The 17,877-nt window shown below is 44.9% G+C and overlaps 1 protein-coding gene across 2 annotated transcripts in view; it reads right to left on the bottom strand.

Moving 5' to 3' along the window:
* Positions 1–266: 266 nt before the first annotated feature.
* BRINP3 (BMP/retinoic acid inducible neural specific 3) overlaps positions 267–17,877 on the bottom strand; it is a 259,826-nt gene continuing 242,215 nt past the window's right edge. For both annotated transcript variants that reach the window (XM_066624973.1, XM_066624974.1), the window contains one exon: positions 267–1,383. In XM_066624973.1, the coding sequence (XP_066481070.1) occupies positions 267–1,383 (1,117 nt within the window). The remainder of the gene's footprint in view (positions 1,384–17,877) is intronic.

A 17,877-nucleotide genomic window follows, 5' to 3' on the forward strand; every position in this document is an offset into this window, starting at 1 on the left:
AATTTATTGTAAAAAGTAGAATGTCTTCTAGACTGGTGTCAGTATTTATTTCCATTCATAAAACAAAACCAAAAAAAAATTGCAGGTATAATATATTCATTTGTTCATGGGTGTAAATTGCCATCCAACGTTATTGACTGATATAAGACAGATATTGAAAAGACAATTTAAATTTACTCTTCCAAACATAAACTGTTCCACAAAAGCACTGTAAAAACTCCTTCATGGTGGTTGTTGTTTTTTTCTGTTGTGCTTCACAATTATGGTTAACTACATAATTTGGTTGTGTCATAATCCACTGTGTTTGGCAATTTGGCATTGAAGGCCTGCAGAGCAGATTGAATTCTCACCACCTCACTGGTAGACAGCTTGAGTCTATGACGGAGCAGGCATGAGAAAAGGTCTAGACGACGTTGGCCAGGTGGAGAAAGTTTATTTACACGGTCCCGTATCTCTAGTAGCTGCAAGAGCGCAGAGTCCTGGGATCCCTGAGTATAGGGGTAGTCCAACTGCAAAATCAAGTCCCGGATTGCTTCCGGGTCAAAGTGCATGCTGTAACCGAACACTTGGATGTTGTTGATTTTCATGTAGCCCAGGTTCCGTGATGGATCAATAAACTCCAGGGGTTCATAGTAGATGCTCTCGTTGCCATTGGGACCATTTGACTTAATGCGACTCCTCAAATAGATGTGTACTGTTTCAAAAAATGTCTTCCATTTGTTGCCTAGAGTCAGCGTCCAGTTATAACACTGAAGGGGTAAGTCCAGTTTAGTCCGCTCCCAGTCTGGGAAACTATTTTCATTGACAGGCATAAACCAACTCTCAGAGTGGCTACCTCCAAAAGGATTGACGTAAACAGCCAGGACAGGCTCCAAGGTGCTGTTCTTAGTTAGGCAAATTTGAAGAGAGAGACCCAAGATCATATGAACCAGGCTAGATTTGTACTTGTTACTCTTAAGGGTAAGGAGCATCCGTTTGCGCCAGGAAGGGTCAAACCAGCTATTAAGACGCATATCGTTGCTGATGAAGATTGCATGAACCTCAATCCGGCGATCTGTTTTCTGTAATAAATACTTCATTTCCAGGTCCTGGAGGTCAGTCTCAAACCCAATGTAGTGCTCTGTTGAGTCTGCCACTTCAGGCTTACAAAGCCCTTGGCTAAGCATGTATCCAGTATTACAGGTTCCACAGCGAGTACGGTTATCAGGTGCACAGGTTAGGCAGGCAGAACCATCTCCTACAATGCATGGCAAAGAGCCAAGGCAGGCAACCTGGTCGTTCGGACATGTACACAAGTGAGTCTCTTCAGAAAAGCTACCCAGAAGGCCATTTTCATTGCAGTAGAGAAAGGACTGGATGCGGTTCAGCCAATAGGTAGAAGATCTGAGAAGCAAAAATGAAATTAATGAATGTGAACTGAAATGCCACACAAGTTAACCAAGCTTTTTAAATCAGACTGAAGCTGAAAAATGTTACTGGAAATATTTTATGACATTATTTACACTAAAAGGGAAAAAAATACTCTTTCTAAAATGTCAATACCTCACTAGTTAAGAGAATAAAGTGCCATCTCAAAAGTTCCTTGTTCAAGTCTTACCTCAACGATAAATTCAATAAATTAGAAAATCTACCACCTCAGTCTTAACCTTTCCCCTCTGCTCCCAGGTTACAATAAAAAGGATAATTCTTAGTTTTTTGTTTTTGCAAAGAGCAAAGGTGAGATATAATTTTTTTAAAAAAATATTTAATATTGGCTTTATAGGCCTGTTGTGATGGTGTTGAGACAATACATGTGAAATGCTTTGAATCTCTGAAATGAACTATGTCAGTGCTTCCCAAAGTGTGGGTTGCAACCCATCAGTGGGTAAAACCAGACCTGACTTTCCCAGGATTTGGTCATTCTGAGGCCAATGCAGGTCGCCAACAGAGTCGGCCACCAGCCTGGAAGATGCCTTCAGGGCCTCGCAAGTTGGATTATCGCATCTGCCAGGAAGGTGGGTCGCAGTGCCAATACGTTTGGGAACCGCAGCACTATGTTATGTTATATACTATGTCAGTGGTATTCAAACTGGGGCGTCGCGATGCCCCAGCCTGTGGGTCCTGGCCTCTGCCCCCTTATGGGGTGGGGGCAGACAGGAGACGGGGAAGGCAGCGGCACGATCCACAGGATCGTGCCGCTCAGGGGGGCTTCAGGGGCTTGGGTGCACTTGCCCAAGCCTCCTGCAGCCTCACGGGGGTGCAGGGAGCCCTGCGCAACCTTTGGCAGGGCTCCCCAGGTCAGGAAAAGTGAAAGCGGAGTGATCGTGCCCCGCTCCGCAAAACCAGAAGCGGAGCACGATCACTCCGCTTTCCCTTCTGACGGGGCTGCAGGGACTGGGGTGCACCCTCCAGTCCCTGCAGCAGCCATCCCTGTGTGCGGGGAGCCCTGCGCGAGCGCCTGCAGTGCTTCCCAGGTCAGGGAAAGGGAGAGTGGGGCGATCACGCACACAAGGCTCCCCGCACACAGGGACGGCTGCTGCAGGGACTGGTGAGTGCATCCCAGTCCCTAAAGCCCCGTGAGCGACGCGATCCCAGGATCACGTCGCTGCCTTCCCCCTGCCCCTGCCGCCTCCACCCCCCTGCCCCGGCAAAGACCTACTGCGGGTTTCAAACTCCTGGAGAGTTTGAAAATCGCAGTACTATGTCAATAGGGCTTACTCTCAGGAAAGTGGTTAGGATTGCAGCCTTATTTTTCAGTCTGACTCAATCGCCAATATTGCAATTTTCTCAGGCGCAGATGGGAAGCTGAGCTCTTTCCAGGGCCTGTGTTTGTTATTTTAACATTTTTAGTAAGTGATTTGGTTATTATTTTTATGCTGATGATTTACAAAAAGTATATCAGTCAAGGTCAGACCATCTGCCATTCAAGGATGTGTAGTCTTTCACTACAGTTTTAGAGACAGAGCCTTCCCAGTTGGCACCACAATTTCCTGTTTTGTTACATCTCCAGCAGTGGTGGTTTGCAAAGTAGTCCCACTGACAAAGACTGCCACAATTTTCACTGGAATACTAAAAATAGCTGAAGTTGTTCCAGACATAATTTTCTGAATGAATTATAGCACAATGTTCCTATTGTTGAATGGATGAACATTCTCTCTGCATTTTTCCATGTGCAAAACAGATTAATGAAGATATTCTTTTATGTTTGTGCCATCTCATTTTCCCTCTTTCAAACCCAAAATCAGATGACAATGGAATCTAGAGACTGGATTGGACAGGCAGAGTTTCCAGGAAAACAAACAATGTGGAAAACGACATAGTCTGACAACTGTTCAGAGAAGCAGTGATCTTCACTGTAAGTTGTGTTTTTCAGGATTCTTGTCCCTCAAGTCCTAAAGATGTGTGGACTGAAGACCACCATTTAGCATGGCTAACCTAATTTCTGTTCAATACTAATAAGGATTTTTGCTGTTCAAAGTCTTCTGTAATAAGAGAGACCAAACCCCATGTTGATTTAAGCAAGTCCACATTGAATGGCTCTGTATTTGACATTAGGGAACTGCTAGTTTTATTCCTGAGTATAAATGACATGCTAACAAGTACTTGAGATTGCAAAAAAACAGAAACTATATTTGAGTACAAACTGCAAGGTAGGAGATTCCAGCTAGACATCATGAAGAAATTCTTGACAGTAAGGGCGGTTTGGTAGTGGAACAGATTGCCAAGGACAATAGTGGATTCTCCCTCACTGGATATCATCAAGCAAAAGCTCGACAGATACCTGCTGGAGATGCTCTAGGAGAATTTCTTGCTACCAGCAGGCGGTTGGACTAGATGAATTTCTGGATCCCTTCAAACTCTGATTTGGGAGGCATCAAAAGCAATAGACCATTTCAGACACTTATCTTGTGGTGACTGTCTTTTCTGTGCTTTAGGAACAGGTGTGTCCTTCACCACACACCTTTGCTGTGAGCACTTCACACAAGGGTCTACCAATCCAATCTTTCCTGCACATTTCTTAGGGGGAAGCATCACACAAATCAGGTGACAATACATATGAAACTACATGAGGATAGTCCACATCACAAATTACACAAAGTGCATGGTGGAGGGAAGAGGCCTTATACCTGGTTCTTATCCAGGTAAAGACTGTCATTGCCCAGATGAGGGGTTAAGCTGGGCCACTGGTTAATTTGGCCTGTAAGTTCTAGATAATTTATTTCTTTGCTGCATAATATTTATTTAACTTACTATTAACTTATTTAACCCTTTCCCACTGCTCCACTAGCAGAACCCTCCTGGTGACTGGTCTGCACTGCACTGTTGGTGGTGCATGGATTGCTGTTTGCTGTACCAGAAGCTTTGCAGCTGCTGCCAGTAGAGGACCTGCTGCGATAGCAGGGTCCTCATCAAAACAGCATACCTGACAGGACACTGATGCGATTGGGGGATAGGATTGGGCCATAAGAGAGGATGGGTGCAATCCTAACCTCTTATGCACTGGCATAGCGGTGCCAATGGGACATGTGCTGCATCCTGCAGTTGGGTATCACTCATGAGGCCTTCTCAAGGGAATGTTTGTTCCCTTACCTCGGAGCTGCATTGCCCTTATATGGGTACTGGAAAGTGGCAAGATAAGGGGTTAGGATTGCATCTGATGTGTGTTTTCTGGAGAGGCTGCTGCTGTTTTTTACACAGAATGGTTCTGTAGCAAAGATTGTGTGCATGATAATATGCCCAAATCTCTACTCCTACTTGCTGTTCTGCACGGTATCTGCCAGTCATGCCCACCCTGGCTAAATCCAGCTAAAGAAAAGTCTGGGGTAGACCTCCCCCTTCCCCCCCCCAAAAAAAAATCCATGCCAACAGTCAACCAGGCATCAAACAAAAGTTACTATCCAGCCCTTGAAATGCAGCCACCTGATCTCAGACTGTCCTAATGAGTGGGTGAGCTGGGTCTTCAGTTAGCCTTGGAATGCCAGAGTTGGAGGCTACATGTGCAATGCACTTCTCTTTCGGATACATCCCCCAGCCAATTCAGGCACCAATTGGGAGCTATCCCAGTTCCCTATCTTGTACAGATTGGAGAACGGGCAAAAGATAACCCTAAACATCCATCAGTGGGGTTGACATGCTTCCTCTCCCTTTCATTGTCCCAACATGCAGTTCTTTGGCATGCTTGGAACTGAAGGCAATTCCCTTAGAATTTGTTCAGTTAACTCTGTTCTATAAAAAGAACAGTTCATACAAATGCACAAAATATATTTCCTGCTCCTTCCAGATTTCTGGCCACAAAACCATCAGACATTGCAGTAGCCAGTCAAAAAAAGCAGTAGACTATGAAAATGTATTTTTAAAACTTTTATTTATAAAGTTATAGATATTTTACCTGAGATCATAATTAACTATCAACATTTCTATACCTCCTGGGCCCTCTGATTTCAGCATTAAGTTAGAAGGATATTTCTCATTGATTCTCAAACAGTCCTTCCCTGGATGGATGGCTAATAGATATCAGATATCCCATCAATATGTGAATGCGCGCGCGCACGCACACGCACACACACGGGAGTAGGGAGGGAGACTGAGGAAGCTCAGTGATAGGGCAGATGTTTTGCATGCAGAAAGCCCTGATCCAATCACAAGATCCCCAAATCTTTCAATCTTAAAATCTTCAGGTATGGGGGGAAAAAAAAATCCTGTCTGAAATTCCTGAGAACCTGCAACAAGTCAGAGCTGACAATACTGAGCTAGTTGGACCAGAACCTAACTAAATTGGTATAATAAGGCAGCTTCCTTTGTACCTGGGGAAAGCACCTTGCACTGTCTCCAACTGTTGTGATAATTTCTGGGTGGACTGTGACCACAGCAGGAGGCTCAAGGGAAACCACTGCCCACCTGCACATATGTGCACACACTTGTGAAAGGACTGTGTCCTTCAGTCAGTTTATTTGCACTGTCAGATGTGCACACACTGCTATGCTTTGCAGAGGGGGAGAGTGGGAATTTTAGAACAGCGTTTCTTTGTCAGTCACACTTCTCTGACCCTTTCACACTGAACAAGGAATTTGATTGTGTTGTGAGAATAAGGAGAAAAAAGGAAGGGAGACTTCCTGCAGCAGGAGGCTAAACTCCATGGACACTGATGACACTGATCAATACATTGATTGCAATGCATGCAAAGTGGTATTAGAACAGGAAGCAAATTCACCTACACATCTAAATAAGCATCCAAATGATGCTCAATAAGCCAATGCATCCAGAAAGCATGAATGAAATCAATGCTGAAAGCCATATATACATATGGTTTGTTTCCTGACGAGTGAAGTGGATGATTCCAAACATTCAATCCAAACACTGAAGAAAAATCTAAGAGCATCCCTAAACTGGAGAGGGGACAGAGAAACTCAAAGCACTGTGTTGGGTCTACATCACACCTATGTAGTTAACACTGCAATCATCACAGAAGCGAACTTTTCTGAGGCAAGATTCCCACTCCCAATCTTTCATGTCAGTTAAAGTTCACGCTGTGATTCGGAGCCGTCATGTCATGAGCTCCTCCAGTGATGCCCTTCTGCTTGTTTGCTTGAGTATGCAGTCGATGAGGCAAGGTGTCGCCAAGACTCGGTTTTCTAGCATACAATTCAGGACATTAAAGCACTTCCTAAATATTGATTTTTAGGATGTGGTTAAGTAAGTAATGCACTCAAAGAAATACGTTAATGGCAAAAAAAGTTGTAGAAGCTGCTTTACTTTTTAACTATATAAACTATAGTTATAGGTCAGCTTGTAGCCACTTTCCCCCATCACTGTGTAAATTACGTCTTTACGCAGTTCTTACTGCCATTTTGACAACAAAAGTGACAGAACAGGCAACAACAGACATATTAAGTCACAGGCAACTAAACTTGTTCTGTTAAAATTACTGGAAGAAATGCAAAATTTAATTTGCATTTTCTCCAATAATTTTGGGCCCTAGTTTAGGCCTAGCTTAAGGGTAAATTTGTGTATTTTGTTTTTAGCATGTTATTGGAATAGCAAATGAAAAAAAGGAAATATTGAAGATAGCCTTTAATTATTTCATTGCAAAAAATCCCCCCCAACCGCATATACAAATGATTTGGGACAGTATATAAATATACTTAAATATTATGCATTAATTAGCTGATTTATAGGAAACCAAAGTTTAATCAGCTATTTCCAATGGAGTATAGTCCTAATAGCCACAACAAATATCTTTCTTAGTAACAAATTCTTATGCCCAGTGGAAGATGCCCCTAGCCTGTGAGTCTAAAGACCTTGAACTTATCCAGTCCTAATGTAACACCTGCCTTAATTAGCTCGTGACCTTCACGTTATTATCTGGTGCTGATCTTCTGTGGTTATCAGAGGTCTGGCAGAGCGATAATGTCTTGTGCTTCCCCAAGATGTCACAGCAAAAAAGTCACTTTAACCTTTAAAAAGGTAGTTTTCATTATTTTTAATTAAGCTCATCAAACTTAAGTACCATATCAGTCAGATAAGGAGCAGCTGTTTGCCAAGCTATCATGGTGTGCTCTTATCTTCTTAACAACAGATTTGCCCTCCTTGGTTGCTTATTGATTAAACAAAGTCACATACAGTTTGTGAGCCTCCTAGAAAGTTCATCACTCCTCCTTCTGGGGAACTTGGCATTTATTAGCAACCTCTCCATTTGGATGTTTGAGATGCAATTATGCTTCCCTTCAAATGCGCTGTAAAATGGCATACATCAAATACTCAGCAGATGCAGAACACATCTTCCATAATTGTTTTTGAGCTGTGGGCGCAGGGGCCACAGAGTCCTTCCAATGTCAACTTTAGTGGCCTTCAATCTGTTGCACTGTTGACTTCCCATTCTGATTAAAAATGTTGGATCTAGGATACTTATGAATTACTCATGGAATTAAGGGGTTCTGAATGACCCGAAGGCTTTTCTGGAGCAGCACCAGCACATTAATAATCTGCCACTCTTCCATTTTTATTTTTAGACTTCATTCAGGCAACTGTGCATGTGCAATTTCCCATAGATTTCAGCTAGTTTAAAAAAAAAAAAAAAAAAGGTTGCAGCTCTGCCTCAGCATCTATGCATATGATTGATCATATCAACTTTTATTTTTATAGGGTGATTTAGGGCCCGATTCTATTCTGGGCAGCACCGGTAGCCGCTGTGCTCCCCAGACACCCACCAATGCAAAAATGCCATAAGGTACTTATGTACCAGCACTGAGGACACAGCACAGGCACAGATGCCCATGCCAGTTGGTGCTGGGCTTCAGTGATGAGAAGATGTCATCAAAAAGCAGCTGGTTGTTCCCGCCAACTGGCGGAGGGGCGTTTCAGGGCATATGAGGGTGGGGGGAAGAACTGGGCAGGGGGAGGGCAGGCCAAAAGGAGGATCAGGCCCAGGAGGGAGCAGATGGTGGAAATCACTGCCGCTGCATTTTATGCCCCTTCCTAGCCCGCAGAACCCTACACTAGACCCCTTGGTTCTGCAGCAGCAAAACAGCTGGCACAGCTCTAAGATCTACTAGGGTTGCAGCAGTGTTACCCAGGGTAAGGAAACATTTTCTTACCCTGAAGAGACTCCTGCTGCTGCCCTGGCCCCATAGGATGCTGCAGTGGCCATTTCAGCACCACTGCTACCCTGGGCACCGCTGGGTTGTTAATCTATGTGTTTACATGCACATATGCACTGACTAAATCAGAGTACATAAAGGAATGCTGATGTGAGTGTATGATGCCATCAGGGTTCCTTTATATATTCAGAGTTGCCATCAAGAATGAGACTAATGGCTCTGCCAACTGCATCTTTTCATGTCTGGGGAAGCTCTTTCCTTTTTCAGGTTTTCCTTCAACTTTGGTGACATTGCCAATATGTCAAGAAGTGGAACACCATCACCCCCAAGTCTGCTCCCGGCAAATGAATAGCATATGGCTTTCATGGTGGATCTGGAGGCTTCTAAAAGGATATCTGATTTTTGGCAACCTTGTTTTTGCTAAAGAGTGTGTTCTATTGTCACTTAGCGTTTCGTTGATGGGTGGGTATGTTCGCTCTATTCCTCTGTAAGAGTGTTGTAGCTGGACCGGTTCCCTGGACTAATGTTTTATTTTAATATTTTTAATGTGTTTGTGTTTAATGTTAAAATTAAATGTTTTAATTCTCAGTACTGACTTTTTTTCTTTACTTATTGTTATGCTACATTGTACTTTCATTATGAAACTTTATTTTGTTAGCTGTCTTGGGCATGTACTTTGGCACAGGAAAGGCATTATATAATTTTTTCAAAGTAAGTTACAGTGGTAACCACGGTAGTAGAGAGGAGGAAAAGGGATGCAGATTGCGGCAGGATTGCATTGGGCTGTCAACATAAAAGTATGGGTGCAGATGTATTCCTAGTCATAGTGTAGCTGCACATTCTGGTTTTAGTAGGAACACATGATTGCTATAATATAAGCATGGATTTAATCTTCCAGAATTTTTATTTTATGAAAGCACGTAGCTGTTCACATTTCCCTATGAACCTTAATAATCAAGGATTCATTTTTAACTAGGTACAATGCAAATCTCTCATACATAAACCAACACATGGCTTTTCTGAACTTGATTTCATTTTATTTACAAAGATATGAATTGTATATTCTGACCTCGCAATGCATGCTGAAAAGTAATCATCCAAACCTATTCCAGTAGGCTTGTTCAGATTCTAAAACCGATTCCTGCATACAGTTATTAGAAATGGCAGCAACTGTTACTCTGCACATGCCCGATCTCGTCTGATCTCGGACTTCATTCAGAACAATTTAAAATTATGCCATGTTCAGATTTAAAAAGACAGTGCCCTCCAAAAGATACAATATTATATTTGACCTTTGTAAAGCCACCCCTAAACACCAAAAGCCAGTTCAAAAGAAATATGTTTGTGATGCTTTTTACATCTTGCTCAGGTCCAATTCAAATATTCTCTGAGAATATTTGACACTTCTTGTGTCACATTTATGGCATGGGAGATGGTGAATCATAGCTTATTACTTCTGGACCAAATGGGAGAAGTAATAATATGGCCTTTCCTCACACCTGCAATTTTCCTGTACGTTCTATCACATAAAAAGGGGTTCTATCACATAAAAAAGCAGTATGAGTGCTGTACCAAATCATTTTGTAGAGGATCTAAACAGCTGCAAGAATGTGATGTACTAGCTGGAAAGTTGGATAGGACTGGGCCCTAATGGTGCAATCCTAACTTGTGCTGAAACAGGCAGGCTGGCGGGCCTGCGCTGTATCCAGCACAAGTTTGGGGTTGACTGAAGGCAAGCCTGGGGCAAAGGGAAAAAATTCCTCTTACCCTGGATAACACTGTAGCAGCCCCAATGGGGCTACTTGGGTCCACGCCACCTACATCGGTGGCACAAATCCAAACAGCCCGGGGCTGGCCTAGGCTGCCCAGGAATGGGGCTAGGATCTGGCATAAGTGCCTGATCCTGGCCCAGCCTCCAACCCGTGGTCCTGCCCACCGCCCACCTTACCCCCAACCTGATACACCTCTTTGCTACTCCTTAGTGAGGTGACTAAGTTTACAGATGACACCAAACTTTTTTGAGTGGTGAAGACTAGAAGAGATTGTGAGGAGCTCCAGAAAGATCTCTCCAAAATGGGAGAATGGGCAGCAAAATGGCAGATGTGTTTCAATGTAAGTAGTGTAAAGTCATGCACACTGGGGCAAAAAATGAGAACTTCACATATAGGCTAATGGGTTCTGAGCTGTCTGTGACGGATCAGGAGAGGGATCTTGGGGTTCTGGTGGACAGCTCAATGAAAGTGTTCACCCAATGTGCGGCGACAGTGAAGAAAATCAATTCTATGCTTGGGATCATTAGAAAAGGTATTGATAGCAAAACAGTTATTATAATGCCGCTGTACAAATCGATGGTAAGACCACACCTGGAGTATTGCGTCGTTCTGGTTTCCACATCTCAAAAAGGACATAGTGGAAATGGAAAAGGTGCAAAAGAGAGTGATTAAAATGATTACTGGGCGGGAGCACCTCCCTTATGAGGAAAGGTTGCAGCGTTTGGGGCTCTTCAGTCTAGAAAAAAGGCGCCTGAGGGGGGACATGATTGATACATATAAAATTATGCAGGGGATGGACAGAGTGGATAGAGAGATGCTCTTTACACTCTCACATAACACCAGAACCAGGGGACATCTGCAAAAATTGAGTGTTGGGAGAGTTAGGACACACAAAAGAAAATATTTCTTTACTCATCATGTGGTTAGTCTGTGGAACTCCTTGCCACAGGATGTGGTGATGGCATCTGGCCTAGATGCCTTTAAAAGGGAATTGGACAAATTTCTGGAGGAAATATTCATCACAAGTTACAAGTCATGATGTGTATGTTCAGTCTCCTGATTTTAGAAGTGGGTTACCTCAAAATGCCGGATACAAGGGATGGCACCAGGATGCAGGTCTCTTGTTGTCTTGCGTGGTCCCTGAAACTTTTGGTGGGCTACTGTGAGATACAGGAAGCTGGACTAGATGGGCCTACGGCCTGATCCAGCAGGGCTGTTCTTATGTTCTTAACAGGGTCCAATTCAGCCTCCAGAGGCCAGCTCATTGTCCGTGCACCAGCCTCCCTCCTCATACATTAGCACAAAAGTGCTTTACGGCACTTTAATGACAACAGTGGGCCGGTGCAAGGGACTTACATAGCCCAGGGCACCAAATGCACCCTTAGTTAATTATCATAGGTATGCCAGAGAATTTTCTTCCTCCGCTAATAATCTCTAGCTGTATATCTGCTAGCGCCTGAAAGTTCTGAACTAGGTTACAAGGGCCAGCAATGGATATAATACCATAGAAAGGATACCCAACACTGTAAACAATAATAAATGACATGGTTGAAAAGGGCAAAATGTTTATTGTTGAAAAGGAATATATTATATTTGACAATCTTTTTGCAACACGCTGTTTTTCTTCTGGGTGATATAGCTATCCTCTATTCCAGTGGTCTTCAACCCTTTTCATAACATAACCTCAATGAATGAATGAATGAATGAATGAATGAGGTTGGGGACTCCACTGTTGATCCCGCCCACTCCCCACTCCGTCACTGCCCATTCCCCGCCCCCTTAACTGCCTGTTTTCTCTCCATGCTTCTGCATCTTGGCTTTGCACCCTTACTCTCCTCTCTTCTCACCTCTGCATCCCTAAACATTCCTCTCCCTTGCCTCTGGAGATTGTGTTTGCAGTGGGGGAGGCCCAAGCTGCAGAGGGGAGGGAAGAATAAGGGCCTAAAAAGAAGGAGCAAAGCCAAGGAAAGGAGAGACCTGCCCAGCCAATGAGAGGAATGTTTAGTCAGGGATGCAATGGCATGGAGAGAAAGAAGTAAGAGTGCAAACCTAAGCTGCAAAGGCAACAAGAGAAGAATTTAACAGGGCAAAGGAAAATGCACTGAGGGACTAATGGTGGAAAGAAGCTGCAGAGGCAAGGAAAAGAGAAAATAAGGGTGCAAACCCAAGCTGAAGAGGCAAGGGAAGGAAAGTGTAGAGGTACAGAGGCAAGGAGTGGAGAGCTTTACTGCCCAGTCCTATCCCTGGCGGCACCACTGGTTGCAGAGGCACCAAAATGGCTACCGCTGCATCCAGTGGCACCACTGAGGCCACCAGAGGTCTCCTCAGTGGAAAGGGACTTTTGTCTCCTTCCCCTGGGGAAAGCCCCAAGTCCCACAATGGCGCTTCTCAAGTCTGCACTGGCTATTCTGCAGCCCAACATGGTAGAGAGGATACAGTGGAGGAGGGCTCCACCAATCCCACTCCCTCCCGCCCCAGTTGCTTCCCCTGCCCACCGTCCCCACACCCTGGAATGTCTCCCCCCTTCTCCCAAGGCCCTCATTGCCACCTGGAGCTCTTACTGTGCTCTGGGTGGTGTCCATTTGTTGCTGAGCTCAGCACTGACTGGAACTGGGCCAGCACCAGCGCTCACTCCTCTCTGGGTGTTGCTGAAGTGGCTTACAGCATGTTTGCAATGCCCAGCACCAGTGCTGGCCCACATTAGGATGCAAAGGCAAGCTGCAGAGGCGACAAGAGGAAAGCTTAAGCAGGGACGCAGAGGCACGGAGCAGAGGGAGTAAGGGTGCAAACACAAGGTGCAGAGGCAAGGAGAAAGTAAAGGTGCACAGCTAACACTTTGAGAAGCACTTCCAAACTCAGAACACAGCAAAAGGTCTGGTCTGGGCAGGAGGTCTGGTCTGGAGGTCTGGCCTAGTCTGGGCAGGAGGTCTGGTCTGGTCTAGAGGGTAGAGCCTCCATTTGCCTGAAGATAACATCCGAAGGTCGCCAGTTCGAGGCCACCGGCACCATGAACAGCGAGACCTTGAAGCAGCTGACAAGCTGAGCCGAGCTATTCTATCTGCTCTGAGCGTGGGAGGATGGAGGCCAGAATGTGAAAAAAGATCAAGAAAGTAACACCTGAATGTTGTGGTTCTTGTAAGATAGAACATTCTTTCAAATTGTAAAAATCCCTACGGGGATTTAATAAGCCTGCCTATGCAAACCGCCTTGAATAAAGTCTTGAATAAAGACCAAGAAAGGCGGTATATAAATACCTGTATTATTATTATTATTATTAAAAGGAGGGGGAATCCTTACATATCTCAGAGCTTGCAGTTCCAAAAGCACTTGCAAAGGGAGGAAAGTACTTGTAAACCTCCCAGCTCAGAGTTCCACAAGCACTTGCAAACTCAGAACGAAGCAACGAGGGGGGCAGAACTTCTTGCAAACCTTGGAGCTCAGGATTCCAAGTGCACTTGCAAAGGACGGGGGTGGGATTCATTGCAAACCTCAGAGGTCAGAGTTCCATTTGCAAATTCAGAGCAAAGCAGAGGACGAGGGAGGAATTTCTGTTTGTGGAAGTTGTGCGACCCCACCAACAAGGCTTTGAGACCCCAGTGGGGTCACGACTCCAGACTGAAAAACACTACTCCATTCATTACCATTTGTTTATGCTGACAAATACCACAAACTAGTTTCCACAGTACTGTAGTGTTCAGGTTTTTGCTTTACTTAATATGTTTTATTTGTCAGGAATGTGTAAGCTTTAAAAGGGCAGCATACAGGCACCTTTTACATTTTTCCTTCGTGGAAAGTGGCAAGCATCTCTTGAAAGGATTCATTGACTGTATCTGCTTTTCATAGCGATTTCTTAAAAGCTATCATTAATAATGGGAAAATGGGTTGGAGAAGTCAACATTTGCTACTCTGCAAAAAGAATGCCATCAAAAATGTTATTCTGACAAGTGAAAATATGGAGACAACATTTTAGAGTCTACAGTCTTTCTGTATTGTTTCGGGGGGGGGGGGGGGGGAGGATTCTCCAGCACATTTGTTCAAGCTTTAACAAAGTTGTTTTTGATGGTTCTTGAGTACTTTTGATAATAAACTGCAGTACTTTGGGAAGAGAAAAATATCACACATGAACATGGCCTTTTTGCATCTTTATCTTTAAAGAAAAACTATTCTGATGAGTTATTATTGTATTACAGCAGATTTCAGATAAGGAATGGTTGGGAAGATAAGAGACTCTGGAATAATGCCCACCAATACCGGTTGAATCCAGAACTTCCATGTAAACTGGATTCTGAATGAAACTTTCAAATATTTCTACATAAATATCAATAGGAAGCCCCTGGGACATGACAGGGGAAGATATATAGTATTCTAAATTAGACCATAGGTTCATCCAGCTTTAGGTCTAGCTGTCTACCTGAAGGTGCCAGGAATTGAACACTGAGCTGAAGCTCCTCTCAAAAGCATGTGCTTGACCACAGCTTTCACTTACGAAGGGGAGAGTCTGGGCTATATGCCTATTACCATAAGATAAAACTTGAGGCTAAATGGTGGCTCATACATGTTTATGCATGTCTTATACTCCCTCCCAATTACAGCTAGTGCACAGTGCACACATGCAGAGACATTGTTTGGGCCCAGTACATTTGATCCTCCAGGTGAGCACCCCAGCCGAAGAGATTGGCATTGGTGAATAGGATGGTCTTCTGTTCCACTTGAATGAGAAAGCCAATCTCCAGTCTTCCTGGATGAATCCATCACTGGAGGTCCTGCCAAGCAGAGGAACTGAGACTGATGCAGTTGCTGCAACTCAGAGAGATGGACTGGAAGGGAAGCAGCTGATGCTGCAGGGCCTTGGCTCTGTATCATGCCCATGGAACTATGTCCTAGCAGGAACATAGCATTCCTATTAGCCTGGCTAGGGTGAGGGCATCCGAGCACTTTGTCTGAATAACCAGCATTGCTAGGGAAAGGATCTTGTCCATGCGTTCCTAGGAGAGGAAGACCTTGTGACTTTAAGAGTTGATTATTGCTCCCGGGTGCTCCAAGGTGTGTAAAGGCTGAAGATGGCTATTGTCTAGATTCACCAGGAAGCCGTGTTGATTGAGAGACTTAATGGTTAGGTTCAGATTCACCCTTCCTTGGGTGGCAGAGCAAGCTCACAGGATAATGTTGCCTGCTACTCCCAGTTGCCTGAGGTCCGCTATGAGCACAGTTAAGATCTTCATAAATATTATGGGCAGACAACAGTCCAAATGATAGAGCTTTGTACTGGAAGTACTGGTTCTGGCAGCAGAAGCACAGAAACCTCCTGTGAGCCGGTCTGATGGGCACGTGTAGACAGGCTTCTTGAAGATCCAGAGAAACCAGGAGGTCCCTTTTCCTGATGGCCAGCAGAATTGACTTGAGGGTTTCCATTTTGAACTTTTGATGTTTTATCCTTTTGTTTAGCCACTTCAGGTCGAGGATGGACTTGGTGTCTCCAGACTTCTTTGGGGCTGTGAAGAGGTGAGAGTATACTCCCGTGCCAATCTGATCCCCTGGGACAGGCTCTAGAGCTCCAATCTGTAGGAGATGGTGGCTGGCCAGTAAGGTCTTTGAATGCCTGATGTTGCAGCAAGATCTGCACACCTGTACGAATCTGTTCTGAGGAAGAGATCGCAGGTCAAGAGAGTACTCCAGTCTGACAGTCTTCCAGATTCATCTGTCTGTTGTCATCAGCTCCCATTGGTCTGCAAAGAACTGCAGTCTGCCCCACACTGGAAGGGGTGTTGACACACTGACCTGGAGTTCTTGGAAGCTGCATGGTCCTGTTACTGGGTTCACTGCTTGAAACTGGGCTTGTGGGGCTGCCTGGCATATCTACTTCTGCAGCCATGGGAGGAGGAAGAAGAGCTGCTGTGCTGGGGACGAAAGGGACAAAAGGACCAATGACCCTGCTTGGATCCTTGGTGGAGAGTATGATCCTTGTTGGAAGAGCCTTCTTCTTGCCCTTTGTCTCAATAAAGAGGGAGTTCATTGCCTCACCAAAAAGCTTATTCCTTTTGAAGGGTACACCCATGACCTTGGAGTGAGATGCAAAGTCTACATCCCAGTCCCTATGCAGTGGCCTCCTGGTGGGCACAGCATGTCAAGGCAGCAAGCGGAGGTCCAGCGCTGCAGGATCAGACGATCTTGTGAGGAATAGTGCCTTGCGCCAAACAAAATGGTGACCGGACACTTCTGCAGCTGATGAACAGGCTGTAATGCAGCTGTATACCTCAGTCAACTGCCCAGGGTGCTTTGTGCCAAAACAAAATGGTGGACAGGTGCCCAGCTGAGGAGCTGCACCACTGGCGAAGCAGCTGATGTCCCACAGTCTCTTGGCTGTTTCTTAACTTAAAGGAACCTGGCACAGCTCCAGCAATCTTCAGGCAAAAGCCCTTTGAAAAATTAAAAGTGGCTTGAGGAGCCATAGGAAGACTCCAACCAGTGCCTTTCGAAGCAAAGCCAGTCTGGGGATTCTGGGAGTCCCTCCCCAAGGAAGACTTGATCAACTGACCTGCCTGCCTGAGAAGCAGAGCTTCCACTTCCAAGGAATGACCCTGCCATGGTACCACCAGAGAAAGGAATATTGAGGCTGCTGCAAATCAGATCACAAAAGAGAAAGAGAGCTGCCAGAACTCATCTATTCCTTCGACGGCACTCCCAGTGCACACTGAATAGGTTTTTTTTTTTTTCCCAAGTGAATTTTCTTATGCAGTTCACCACACAGACTAAAAACAACTGAATTTGTCACTTGAGAAGTCTGTGTTGAATACATGAGCTGTCTTCGTTCTGTTGAGGTTCAACAGGCACTGTCAGGACACAGCAGGAGTCAGTTCCAAGCTGCCATTCTCTGGAACCCAGGGAAGCTGGCTGCCAATTAAGAGAGATGAAAACAGAAGTGTGCTCCAAAATGGGCTAAGTAAAGGCAAGAGAAAGAAGATCAGAAACCCAGGGACAGAGGCAAGGGGAATACAGGCTTGCCCTGGTATCCATGGGGGGGGGGTACAGTTCCGGAACCTCCCATGGTTAAATGAAACTGTGAATAACTGGGGGCGTCCCACCGAGGGAAGCTAGGCTCCCCTTGTCTCTGGAGGCTTTCAGAGGCCCCAATGGCTGTGCTCAACCACACGTGGCCATTGTGGGCCTCACAATGGCCAAAAAGGCTGAAAAAAGTTAGGCTAGGCTTCCAGAAGGAAACCAGAAGTGATGTTTTTACTGCCTTATAAAGCATTAGGAGGTCCAAAGAAGGCTTCTCTCTGGAAACTGGAAGTAGTGTTTGTTTGTTTTTTGGCCTTTTCTGCCATTCTGAGGCTCGCAGTAGCCATGGTTGGCCTCTATGGACCTCAGAAGACCACCCTAGAGCATTAATGCTTCCCCTGTCCTGTTGAGTATTTCCTGCTGGGCAGACTGGATTTCATTGAATAGCAGTGAATCCCTCCAAAAAGGTTCCATCAGGCAAATTCCCACGCCCATTAAATTGCCAATCAGAAATCCAACTACTTTTGATG

Source organism: Tiliqua scincoides, chromosome 4, assembly GCF_035046505.1.
Source record: "Tiliqua scincoides isolate rTilSci1 chromosome 4, rTilSci1.hap2, whole genome shotgun sequence".
In the NCBI taxonomy this organism is placed as follows: domain Eukaryota; kingdom Metazoa; phylum Chordata; class Lepidosauria; order Squamata; family Scincidae; genus Tiliqua; species Tiliqua scincoides.